Consider the following 14,047-nt stretch of genomic DNA (forward strand, 5'->3'; position numbering starts at 1 on the left):
ATAACTAAATGCTATATTTCCACATCATAGCATCGTTTTGTTTTGCCAATAGATTGACAAAAGTAAATTTTTGTCAAAAATTGTCTTGCCTGGACACTGTGCCATAAATGTGTTCTATGGTGTTACAATTCAAAGAAGCAACTAATATGGCTTATTCAACCTAAACAGGGAAGATCTAAGAGTTTTAATAGTTGTTCTCTTATTTATTAATGTGGAATCCAGTAAAGTAAAAGACCATCCAGATATTTTTCTTGTGTTTTAGAAGAGCTGCATGTTTTTCCAAAGTTGTGACGTGTTTCTTAACCAGTATCTAAATCATATTAACAAACTTCAAGGAATGAGACAGAAATTTTGACACATTCATAAATTAAACTTCCTGGACTTATGTAATATATAGGAGATGAATATGCATAAACATAACAGTATTCATGCCCCAAATGCTTCAGCGAAGCAGTTGACTCTTTGCTTTCTGTTTTGGTCCAAGATCTCTTTGCATTGAATCAAAATGAAGCATTGCACAATTTTGATGTAATTTTTCTATTTCACAAGCTGAGTTTTATGGATTGAGAAAAAACCCTTAAAAATATAAAAAGAATTAAAGAATATGCTTCAATTATCCAAGTAAAGGCAAATAAATGGAAAAACAATCCCTTGCAGGAATCAATGCTTTACAAATTTTATTATATTTCTATAGTATATAGAAATATACTGCAAAATAGTATATATTTCTTTTTTAGTGTATAGTAGACTGTTAGGCTGTATACCTTGAGTTGAGATTATTTCAACATACATCTTCCAGGGGAACAGTAATATGAAGCACATAGAATAAATTAAATGACTTAAAAATGTTAAGTATGTTCACTGTAAAACCACCGGTACTGTCCCTAAGACTAGGTCAAGTCCTTTAAGCTGTTTTCTTCAATCAGTAATTTGTCATTATATTGTAAAATTAAAAGAAAACTTAGAAACACTAATCTATTCTGTAATACTGTGGGATTCACCTAGGGTATTCTGGAAACATTTTCAAAATTAAAAATACACCAGAATTTTAAAAATTTAAGGACCATCAAAGAGTACTGTACAATTATACCACTATGTAACAGTATGTATAAATACTTGGCAGTAAAGCTTCAGTAGAGAGTGATTTTCAATGAAAAAGTTGTTAATATTTAGTTTGACAAGGAACATTTGCAATAGCAGATGTATCTTCTCTGGGTTTCATTCTTCCATCCCACCGTAGCTGGTCACTGCAGGCCATGCAGGATCCTTTTTCTCCCCCTCATTGTTTTTATCTCTTCCAATAAGTTGTCTGATATGCCTTTCCAACAAAAAGCCTCCTGCTGGGTGTGGCAGCCAGATCTTTATGTACTGCAAGCCTGAATCTTGCTACTGGTGAATGTCCTCATGCCTGATGATTTTGTAGATTACCCAATAAAAAATGTTGAAAATCAGAAAGGCTAATGGGAAACAAGCTCTGGATATTGTGTCTATCTTCTTGGCCCGGTCAATGAATACTTTTCTCATCTCATCAGGGCTTTTTGGTACAGGTTGAACAGGATTATTTGGCCCCTTTTGTGTTATTCCATCTTTTGCTTGCACACATGGGCCCACTCCATATGCTGTAATGCTAAACTGACTGTCACGTGTATCATCATCCTGCTGGAAGAAAAAGAAAAAAGAAAGAAAAAGAGCAAGAAGTGGTTTTTTTTTGTTTTTTTTTTTTTTTTTTTTTTTTTTTTTTTTTTTGTTTTTGTTTTTTTTTTTTTTAGTTATTGTTTACAGAAATCTCATCTGCTGATAAATACCAGTTGCACCATTATCTCATTGACTTCTTGAATCCACACCTTATCTTAACTTGTTGGAATTTCATCCCTATCAGTCTAACAAAAATATTGCTGGATTGTTAACAAGCATGGAATTTTTCTGTTTGTTTATAGATTCTGTAATTTATTTAGAGAAATGAGAAAGCCTAGCAAACTAGTGGTAATTGGACACACAATTTCTGATTTGGTTTACGTTTCCCCATTTACAGTAAATATGTGCAGTCTTCAAAAGGACAAATTTCACACTGCTCTTTTAGAAAGCAGCTATTAAGTCAGTCCATTGCCTCACAACTCAGGATCCTGGCCTCTAGAGGTGCTCATCATAAAATCACTAATGATATGCACATTCATTATATTAGTGAGAATTCTGCCTATTTGGCCACTGTATAATTAATTAGTCTTATCTATATATCTAATTTCTGCTGTTCCCTATGAATGCATCAGATAAAAAGAATAATATGCAAAGTGTCTTAGTTTAAAATAAAGCAAATAAATGGAAGCTAAAGGCCAGATTTTTATTCTGACTCACTGCTTTTGTCAATTCAGGGGAAAACTGGAAAAGACATTCAGAATTAGGGATCTATAAAAGAAAGTGATTCTTAATCACACGGCACAGAAACAGTAGATGTTTTGAAGATATTTTCATAGCATACAATTTAAAAATATAGCTTGTGTCTTGAGACATCTTTCTTACTTCTCTTTACCTAGGTATCCTCAAGTAATAAAAAAGGTGCATATGCAGACAAATAAATGATGCATAATCTGTGAAGTCAGGGCTAGATTTGGTTCTGAAATATATTCCAGTGTACTCCCTCTTTATGTAGACTACTCAAGAGTAATTATGTGATTTTGATGGCATTCACCATTTTTCAATACTAATTTTAAATTCAGGAATGTCAATTTTTCATGTCTAATTCAGCCTAGTTGCTTTAGGATTTTACAGTTTTATGAAATATAGAAATTATTACATTAATTCTTAAGTATTTTGAAAATTTATTTTTATAAGTATTATAAAAACAGTTGAGCAGCTGTCATTTTTTCTTCTGTAGGAGAATTATTGATATTTTCAATCTCTTCCTAGCTAAAATTAAAATAAGTCTAAAAACTACTTATTTGCCAAAGGAAGTCAAATAATTACTACTTCAATTCAACAGTTAGAAGCATTTTTTTGTTTTACTTTAACTTCTTGCTTTATAAAAATGCAATTTCTCAATGAGCACAAATTACATCCAAAGTTGCAAATTTTTCATTTTGAAAATGTCTGACATTTTGAAAATCTGAAAACATTTTTCAATGAAGAATTAATTTTAAAAATTTAAAACTTTCATCAAATAATTGCTAATTACTTTGTTTAAAAAAATTACTACATTTCAAATGAACTCTTTGGCCATCAGAATGACCATCCAGCAGAGCTGTAGATATCAACCTGCTGAAATACTTCTTCATATATGTAAATTGAATAAATACTGAGACTGATAAAGTTCACTGAAACTACTATATCTAAAATCTATATTAGAATTTGCCTTTAAAAAATAAAAATAAAGAAAAATTAACATGAAAGAAAAGGAGGAGGAAAAATCACTGACTGACTTTACTATGTAAATGAAAAACAGAAATACAAAATGATAGGAACATTATTTGATGACGTGATAAAACAGAGATTTATTTACTGCAATAGTGTCCCTCTCCTGTCAGCTAAGAATGGAAAATAACATCTTTAATGTAGTTGTATTCTAGAATAGTGGTATTCTGGTGTTGCAGTCAAGAGAAATATTAAGTTAGAAATGCATGTACTGTGAGAATTTACTATAAACTTGCCATTTAAACACCTTCATATGTACATTTCAGGATTTTGTCGTGTTATGCTATGTTGGAATACAGAAAATAATGCTTATGACTGCACAGGCTGAGTAAGATAATAAAATTATTCTTTTGAGTAGCAGATTTCAGCTGTGCATGTTTTCAGGATTAGGCACTACAAACTAAGATTTACTGTCTTTGTTTCAGGTTTACCTGAATGGAATGATCCCCTAGAATGTTGTAAAGGCCAGGTCTCTCATAATTTTTGTGCTTGCTGACCTCCTGTATTTCATCGGCAAGCAGACTCGTTGGAAATGCTCTCAGTAGTTGAACTGATGTGAGTCTCCTTGTAGGAGCCCAGCGTTCCTGCCCAGTGTCTGTTGGATGGTGTCTCCATGAGGGCAGGCAGGATGGCTGGAGCCAGTCAAATCACACCCAAGTGCTAGGGTTGGTGGATATGCAGGAGAGGACCTTCTGGAGCATACCAAGAGCCACCAGAATTCCTTTCAGAGGCAGCAGCTTGAATATTCAAAAGGGAGTTCTGCAAGTTTTCCAGCAGATTCATAATGCTGAAAGATCACTAGGTTGGCTTCAGATTAATATCTGAGGGTGCTTGTGCACAGCAGGAAAGATGCAGTTGCTGTTATCAATACTAGCTTTGAGTGCCTTTTTGAAGGCATTTATGTCAGTGACATGCCTTTTCTTTGTTTTACTATTGATTGACTTGGCTAAAATTCCTCTTTTTGACTGGAAATATGTCTTAGAATGCACGTGTCTGAGTCTACAGATGTAGAAATCATCTGAAGGACAATACCCTGTATGACCCAGTTGAGAGCCTTTGCAGTGAATCTTGCTGAAAATGTCCTGCGTATTGGCTGAATGAATAGAATTAATTTTTTAAGTGATAAGAAAACTTTTGTTCCTCTTGTGACCTTTTTAGTGTATTACCACTACAGAAAACTATTACAGATATTTGATAAAACTTTAAAAATCTTATTATGAATCAACTTTAGTAAGAGTTTGATTTGAATGAATGCATTTTTCACCCATTCAGCTTTAGAGTTAACAACTTGAAAGTTACCTTTAAATGTAACTGCATGCAGTGACATTTAAATATTTTATAATGCCTGTTAAAATTAATGTAATTAAGGAGTGGAAAAAATTTAGATAAGTCTTTTTTTGGAAAGTTAGAATTCTTTAGTGGTCTGAAGGAAATTATTTCAATCCATTTACTTCTGTATCAGTGTTTTTCTACAAAATACTTAGCGGTAAATGAATAAAAAAATGTGAGTTTTGTGGTCTTATATGACCATGGTGTTTCTAGTTAGTCTGCTTAGTAATACATTTCTCTTGAGAAATAGCATGTATATAAGGGCTGAAAATAACTCCATAGCTGTTTGATGTAAGGTATTATAATTCGAAAACTATTTGAAGCCTTGACATTAGTAATTTGAACACTCTTTTTTATTGCTCAATTTTGAGAAAGAAAGTGGTATTGAGCTGTTTTGCACTACAAACAGTGCAGAATTTTACTACTATATTTTAATCCAGATTTAAACAGATCAAAATGGATTATGAAATTAACAGGACATTACCTTTACTAACATTTCACGTCATCACATACAGGTAGCAATGAAGGTATATGAAGTTCACATGGGAAGATGTTATTGTAGACAAAAGGACAGGGCCTCTGTTAATGGTTGGATAGCACATTATGACAAATGGCACATCTTCTCAATAGTTTACCCTTAAATTTGTACTGTAGATTTGAGGCAAAGTCCCGTCTATACGTCCTGCACATCTCAAGCCATTGCTATGCTGTAATGATTCACTGATTTCATTTCCATCAAGAACTCCCTGAAAATACTTTCATCAAAATGGATGGTTGACCAAAAAGAAAACAAAAGAAAAAAGGTGTGATTACCATTAAAGACAATCTAGTTTGCATGTCTATTTTCTTCTCTAAAGATATGGTGATCTTTAGATTTTGAAAATAGAACTAATATACTGAATATTCCCAAAACCTAAATATATTAACAGCTGACCTAAAACCAAATAGTTATTATTCAGTATATGTACACAGTTAATATTTTTCCCATAGAATGTAAGCGCAACTAAGGAAAAACAATGATCATAGGTGTGTTTCAGTATCCCTGTATGACTTTTTTTTCTGCTTTTTTTTTTTTTTGTCTTTTATGAAGGAAATGAATAATTAACATTCATTCTGAAGGAATGGTAACATAATATTTCTGAATAGTTCTTTTCACTGGCCAGGTTTTTTTTTTTGTCAAAGAACTGGGGCTCATATACTAAGTATCAAATGAAGTCTCAAACTGGGAACCAAAATTCCCATTGGTTATGCTATTTGTTTACTTATAAAGACATTAGACCCTTTAAAAAAAATCTCCTATACCTACCGTGATGCTTATTGGAAAAAAGCATTGAGTAGGTTGTAACAACAGCTTTCATTTGTAAATGAATTTATAACAAAATCCCCGACACTTCAAAATTTTTGCTAGTTCTGTACAAATTGAGTTAGGCCTCTGAAAAGAAATTTGCCTTTAAGTAATTTGGAATCACTGAGTGAAGGCCATACTTACAATCATAAAAATGGTGGCCAGAGGGTGCAGTGGTATCTAAGAATTGCTTTTGATGCTGTTGTTGTTAGGGAAGGGAGGCCACAAATGAACCAGATGGTGTAAAAAAGGCAGTGACTATCACTGGAAAAAGCATAAGGAAAATGGCAAGGATAGATGAACTCTAGATGCCAAAATGTCTTGTTACAGTTCTGTACAGAGCTGTAATTTGTATAACAATAAAATTTACTGCACGGGTCTTATCTGAGTTCAAACATATGCTTCTTAATAGAGAGATTCCAGTTCCTCTGTGTTTTCAGAAGAACATAACCCACAGTTTAAATTCATTTAAAAAATATTCCAAACTTTGAAAACCTGTAAATTTGTTTGAAGATATGTTTAGAAATAAAATTGAATTCAATGATTCGAACAAAGCATTTGAAAAATACAGGAGAATGGGTCAATAACTGATGTTGTTTAAAAGGCAAATGGTAAACTGGTTTGGATAAACAACTGTATTACTTGCATCACTTGATCCTTTGGCTGCTTTCAGCTGTTACTGTATAGGTTTCATGTTGTTCATGTTGCAAACATAGTTTTGAGGATTTATATGGACTGATGAGGAGAATTTCCAGGGAAGATGAATGAGAAAAAAACAAAACAAAACCAAAACCCCAAAACCCAAAGCAAACCAAAATCAAAAATTGTATCCACTGGGAATATTTAGAGAAAACACTAAATGGAAATGTTCAAATGGTGACATGAAGGAATGAAGAAGTCTGGTTTCTCTGTCCTTTCTAGACAAGCTATGACAGACTAAAAAAAACCACATTAGTAAAAAAAAAACCTACCTTTTTAAACAATTGGAATAGATTTCAGGGGGTGTTGTGGAATTTTTTTGGCTGGGATGAATTAGGTATGAATGATCTTTACTTAAGTCAGGAAAATGGATCCACTTACCTCCCAAAGACACTGAAATTCAATCATAGGACTATTGCTCTGGTAACTTGGTAAAAGTAAATATTTCTTGCAACAAGCATATATTTCTAATTACAAAGAAAATAGACTCTGGAAATTCTTCATCTGCCCTACACATACCTGAAATGAAACATTTCCAAACTGATCTATTTTTTGTACTTTTGCTACATGTCAAATCACTGGAAGTTTTACTGTACCCTTGTAGATAAAATGCCAGTGGCAAAAGAAATCTGTATTCAACACTTAGCATTCACCTGGTAGAAAAACCTGATCTTAGTAAAATGTTTCAAGAGGGTAATACAGAAGGAAAAAGTCTAATAAGTTATCCTATCTGCTTTATTTCTCTAATAGTTTTGGATGTAAATACTGAATAGAATGTTGTTTTTCTCTTTGCCAAGGATGAAGATTTAATGTTCAAGGAAGTCCCTAAAGTTTATTTTAAATTCAGCCCTTTTACATAACATCTTTTCACCTCTTGACTTTATGCCAAATGAACATTATTTAATACATGGTAGTTTTCAAAGTCAATACAATCTAATCCCTGAGAGCCAGTGGCTGACCTAGTCCAAAGGAATAACAAACATACAAAACTTTATAAGCTTGAGCTCTAGTAATTGACTTTGAAAAAGACAAAAGAAGAAGGAAAACCAAGTTACTTTGAGTTATGATCCTAGGGTCTGCATTTAGTGCTATAATTGTGGTGAACAAAGAATAACATTTGTGGTAAGGAAGGCCAGTTATTAACTGTAGTTTTTAATCTGTAAGACTCATGTATTATTTGTATAACAGAGGGTTTAAGATGCCATCCAAATTTGTTTTTAAGAGATAAAATCTCCATGCTGTAATGTTCCTTCCTCCATTCTGAGGAAGGAAGATACTACCTGTCAGTTCCTAATCCTGTGGTCATAATAATTGATCTGCATTTAAAAGTGATATCGCTTAAGTTGAAACTGGTAAATTTGCTTGAGATCCAGAAGAAACAATAATACATGGTGAGAAAAATGAATGGACTAAAAGTATAATGACATAATATATCACTTACCACAGCTGTTTGATACACAATTCACTGGTTGTGATTTACCTATCCCCTGTCCTGTAATTCCTGTCTGCCCCACCCCATTCTTCCCATTCCAAACCTTAGGACAGCTTTCAGAGAGCCACCATATTCCAAGAACAAACACCTTGTAACAAAAGTGCTATTTTTTCTGCTACTTTCAGCAGGAATAAAGAAGCACATTTTTCACAGGGTCAAACATTGAACACAGGTACTTGCAGTCTGAATCATCCTCTAGTCTACAGTACATGAGTTTCTCTGTGCAGCTGAAGAAGTCTGGGACTCCACACACAGGGACAGGCAAATGTATGAAAATGTAATTTTCACCTGACTGTCTGGCCTGTCTTTTAACACTGAGTCTTACCAGCAGAGATGGCTTAGGCAGGCTTTACAGCAGTGCAGATCTTCTAAGTAAGAGGGAAACTTGTATAATATCTTCTCTGGCTGATGTAAGCAGCAGACTAAGTCTTCAGCAATGAAAGATGGTTGAACTGAATCATGTTGCTACGGTCAGACTTTCAGCCACTAGTAATATTCTAGACAGTGACTGATAATGACAGGTTTTGCATGACATCAGTGGGGGAGGGGGTAATTATTTAATGAGTAGACTGGAGAACTACTTACACTTTGTAAAATCTGAAGTAGGAGTTACACATTGTAAGAAATGTTCCTTATTGCTTGGTTTAACTACAGATTTCAGAATTCGAACTTGTAGCCTTAGCTTTTTGGCTGTGCACACTGGTAGTGAGTTATTTTACTGGTAGTCTGTATAGCTTCAGCTCTAATATAAATATTAATAACCATTACTATAATTCTTATTCTTACCAATAATATGAACAACTAAAACAAAATTACCAGACAGAAGGAAAAAACCCTGAATTTACCAGCGTTTTAAAGTAAAATGTTTGTTCTTCTACCAATAATGTAATTTGAATAAGTACTTTGTGTATTAAAAAATATTTGCATAAAACACAGCTGTTAAGGCTTTGAATTGAGTATTAGAATGAAATTGGGAAACAACACTTGTTGAATCTCAGAGTAGTAAAAACTGCTGCAAATACCAGTAACATTAATTCATGGAAGTATAATCTAACTCTTCCAACAGAGTGAAATTCATGCTTGTGCAGATGGCTCCCACATGGCCCATGCCTCATTTAAATCCCTCTTAATCCCTCTTTCGAGAATTCAAGTTGGATTTATGCAATTCATAGTCCTTGTAGTGACCCTCTGCCTAAAGTGAATTTTATGCTGTGCTGCCATTTTATTTCTATTGCCACTTCAAGCTGCAGTGTGTTGACCAAATTAACCCTGCATCCTGGCACAACTCAGTCAGGCCCTTTAAAAGCTGAGAACACTGTTACTTTTACCTTGCTCTTCTTCCTCTTGCGTCGGAATCGCAGGAGTTCTTTATGCTGCCTTGACACAAAGTTTACAGCTGCATACTCCAGAAGCGCAGAAAACACAAAGAGCAGACACACTGCCATCCAGATGTCAATGGCTTTGACGTATGACACCTATGAGAGGAGACAGGAGAGGCCTGAGTGTGTTAAAATGTTCCACAGATGTGAAGTTTAGTACTTCATGGCAGGAGGAAGTGCATTAATATCTCCATATTCCAACAATATTTTTATAGAAAAAAAACTTTGCATGAAAGTTAGACAAAAATAAGAAGAACAATTCAATCTATAAATATAGAGTTTTTGTTAAAAAATGTATTCTTTTACAAAATGTGCTTAAATCATTAGCAGTTCCTTATAGTGTATTACATCACAAATGAAATAATCCTCAAAAAACAAATGTTCTTCCTTCATTTGTCCCACTGAGATCTGTGAATGACACTAAGGAAGCAAAAAAACCTTGTAGTGGGACCAGCTGGAATTCCTGTATTAAAGTGGATGTGGCTGAAAGTTCCTGGAATAAAAATTAGGTAGAAGAAAGGAAATAGGTAAAGGAGATAGTTCTGATGGATTCGTTCTCTGCTAATATAGGAACAGGAAATCAAATGTATAGTTTCAAATTAGTCCTGTAGTTTAGTCACAGTGAAAGTACTAAAAATCAGATACAGGTCAGAGCTCATTGCAGTCCTGTATTGTCAAGACCAGATGCAGGACAAGATCTGAATCTACTCCGTCTTTGCAGAGTTACAAGAGCTTTTATATATAAGCAAACATAGCTAACATCAGGCCTCAAAATGTGACAAAATAACCTGCAGCTCTCTGTCAGCCTCTTACATTGTTGATTATTTTAGTTTTTAGAGCATTCACTTTTATCTGTTGATGCTAACTTCGGATACATTCAGTTCCATATATTTGGGACACAAAGCATGCTCAAATCTGTTAGGGCTATCTGTTTTACTTGAAAAAAAAAGTTAATTAGATAAAAAAATCATGTCAAAACTAATACAGAATTGAACTTTGTTTATTTTATTGTATACATTTTATTTCTATTAGCTGCAATAGAACATGAAGATGGTCAAGGAATAAGCCTTAAAATGAAACAGAAAATATTTAAAGCAATTACAACTAAGAAAACAGAAATAGATTATTGTAGAAATAAACTTTGTGATTTGCATTGTATTAAGAATAATTTTGTGCAATTGTTTGGAGCTGTTAAGGTTCACATTTTTCTATATCTTAATGTAAATGTGCTTGTAACTAGTGAGCTAATTCATAATTTAGGCAGTTTTGAGAGAGGAATACAAGTGAGAATCTATGGTAAGAATCTATGGCTTTTAGAATTTCAGTCATATCTGCTAGCATGTCACCGGATACTGGGATGTGAAAAAGGATGAGCCTGTCAATTGTTAAGCAGAGTTTATATAAAACTGAATAACATTGTTTTCACTATTTGTTAAGGTTTATGGAATTAACTAGTTGTGTGGCTGGCTATATAGTAGAGACAGGGGAGAAATAGAATATATTTGATTGGAGAATCAAAAACCCCTAAATATTTCAAAATTATTTATTTGGTTCAGGAAATGATTGGATGCTAATAATTAAAACACATAAGGTTGACTGAAAGTGTTTGCCACATAGCATTATGATTAATACAGTACGAGCAAAGGAAATTTAGCCTACCTTTGGAAGAGATGCTCGTGAACCTGAGCTTTGTGTTGTCATGGTCAGTACAGTTGTTATGCCTAAAGCCACTCTGGCTGGAGCTGCGTCCATATTGATCCAAAACGACACCCAGGAGAGAATCACGATCAAGAGGCTCGGTATGTACATCTGGATGAGATAGTAACCCATCTGCCTCTCCAGGTGGAATCGGACTTCAATACACGTGAACTTTCCTTTTTACAACAAAGAAGAAATATTCAAGAGAAATAGAATGCTTTTACTGTCAACATCTAGTGCACACTCTTAAAGAATGTATGCTATGTCAAATATATTTGTTCACTAGAAAAAGATTTATGTTTTGAATTCTCCACAGTGACTTGTAATAAAGACATTATAACAGGAGTATCTACTGGAAGGAAAAGGGGCAGAATATCTGAAAATTTAAGACTTTGATAAGGTCTGAAATTCTTATTTTCTTATAAAAAACCCCCATGATTCATTTTAACAAAAGGAAATTTCCTCTGTGAGATCACACTTTTTTTTGTGACATGATTTGGAAATTCTTCTGCATACACAGAAAACACTTTCTTCCCCATAGTATAATATCTCCTTTATATTTGGTTCAATTTTAAATTTAATTTTATTTTTATTAAAAATTGGGAAATTATAGTGATATTAGTAAGGGCATTAGATTATCAGCAGGAGAATCTGCTAAATCTCTCCCTGTGACCCCATTCAAATGGTTTCAGCTCATAAGAGAAATTATCAAGTTTCAAACACTGACTGAATACTAGAAAGACCAGAGATTAGGAAACTTTAGGAAGGAGATTAAACGACTTAGTTTTATCCAGGTACTAAACATTAAGCAACTTCTACTGAGTTATTCAAACCAGAAGAAAAAAAATGTATTGGTAGCTCATAAAAATTTCATAAATCCATATTTTTAGATTAGCCAGATTGTTGGGGGGTTAGGGTTTTTTTTCCACCCTACAAGCTGTAGATTATTTCACAGATCTTGACCCAGCCTCATTAGATTTTCTAATTCTACCCAATGGCCATATCAGTCACATAGGGATGGTGCTGAAGGCAATGCTGTTACTGCAAATGGTGTATACATAAAACAGTTTCTCACAGCAACAAATACACATAACTTAATTTCTTCCTTATTTGGGTGAAAACTTTTCCTAATTCTAAATTTAACAAGGAAGGCTATATCATTATATATTACTTAAGTGGTAGGAAGTACTTTGGTTATGTTTTCCACTCATTTTTGATAGATATTTTCCTAATCAATTTCTAGTTGCCAAAATGCCATTTTATACAAATTTTTTCCATATTAATAGAGATTTGATACTTATCAGATTAAAAAAATTATCAGATAAAAAAACTGTAATGGATTTATAAGCTCATACTATACTAATATATTGTGTTTTATGCCGCGACAATAGTGTTAGGCATACAGAAATGAACTTCAGATAAAGTCAAACAAATATGTTTTATTCTAGGGATATTAAGTACTTCTGAACTTCATTATTTTCATAACAGTTCTTTTAACAGGCTACTAATTTCTCTATGATGCCATAACGAATGTAATTTTATGACAATTTTATTCTGCTGAGGCACTAAAAAATTAGAAAGACATTAGTCATGATGGTTAATTTTAAGCTACATCCTGTACCTCAGGAGTTTTATATCTGAAAGCTCAATTATTAATTCCATTCCTAATTGCCAGTGTTTTCTGAATCCTATCTACACTCCTGAAATCTGTGTCCCAGATCCTGGCTCAACCATCTGCTACCACAGCTTCAAGACTGATTTCTGCCCCAGTCACAGGATGAAAGCCTGGTTTGAAAAAGTGAATGGGATTTTGGTGTTTAGTTGAGGAAAGGCCAGGATATTCCCCTACATTTGTGTTCCATGGTCTTCAAAAGGACACCTATGCATTCTAGTGTTTCACTTAGCATTCAGTATACCCCACATAACCAGAAGTCTGGCACTGACTGGCCTTTGTTGGAATCGTATTCTTACTTCAAACTGGTTCTTACCCTGAGGATTTCTTTTTTTGTGACACTTATTCTGTTAATTCAGCAGCCTTGGACAGCAGCAGTCTCTGTCTCCTACAGCACAGTAAATCGTGGCGGTAAGGGGTGACAGAAATGCACCAGCCCAATCTAGGTCTAAGCAAAGCCATTTCATTTGGCATCATATCAGTAAGAATTGTTCAGCATGCAACATTTTCTTCTTATAGGGTCCTATATTCACCTTTCAAATCAAATTAGGAAGGAAAACTAAGGAGCATCAGACTGCACAATACATGCATATGCATATATGTAGTGTCAATAAACATTATATATTGTATGTTGTTTTTTTTCCATCCAGAGAAATGTGGGATGAGAGATCTGAGTTTCTTTCCTGAGGACTCCATTGGACTTGAACTATTACAGACCACTCAGGATAAAAATTCTGTGGTCCTAAACAGTGAACAGTAAATAATATAGTAGCTCTGATATGGATTATTTTATGTGGTTGCAAATTTGACAGATCCAATTGAACTAAGGAGGAAGACAAGAATAGTTGTAAGCAAGAGAATCCTAAAAAAATTAAAGAGATTCTAAATGAAAGAAGTGCAAATGGAATATATTGTAGCCACAGGGAAGGAGAGAAAAAAATGGGGATAATGAAGAGGCCAGAACTATGACTGAATGATGTGTCAGAGGAATTATACAAAAGCATTTTTTGCTTGGTTTAGTATTTTTG

At 33.8% G+C, this 14,047-nt stretch overlaps 1 protein-coding gene across 2 annotated transcripts in view; it reads right to left on the reverse strand.

Moving 5' to 3' along the window:
• Window positions 1-1,386: 1,386 nt before the first annotated feature.
• GLRA3 (glycine receptor alpha 3) overlaps window positions 1,387-14,047 on the reverse strand; it is a 76,467-nt gene continuing 63,806 nt past the window's right edge. The window contains exons 7-10 of one of the 2 annotated variants that reach the window (XM_041479940.1): window positions 11,309-11,523; window positions 9,599-9,745; window positions 5,370-5,489; window positions 1,387-1,659 (exon numbers count right to left, since the gene is read on the reverse strand). In XM_041479940.1, coding sequence (XP_041335874.1) covers window positions 1,387-1,659; window positions 5,370-5,489; window positions 9,599-9,745; window positions 11,309-11,523 — 755 coding nt within the window. Of the gene's footprint in view, window positions 1,660-5,369; window positions 5,490-9,592; window positions 9,746-11,308; window positions 11,524-14,047 lie in introns of both variants that reach the window. The other variant, XM_041479941.1, reaches the window with a different exon arrangement.

This window comes from Pyrgilauda ruficollis, unplaced genomic scaffold (assembly GCF_017590135.1).
Source record: "Pyrgilauda ruficollis isolate IOZ18807 unplaced genomic scaffold, ASM1759013v1 scaffold5, whole genome shotgun sequence".
In the NCBI taxonomy this organism is placed as follows: Eukaryota; Metazoa; Chordata; class Aves; order Passeriformes; family Passeridae; genus Pyrgilauda; species Pyrgilauda ruficollis.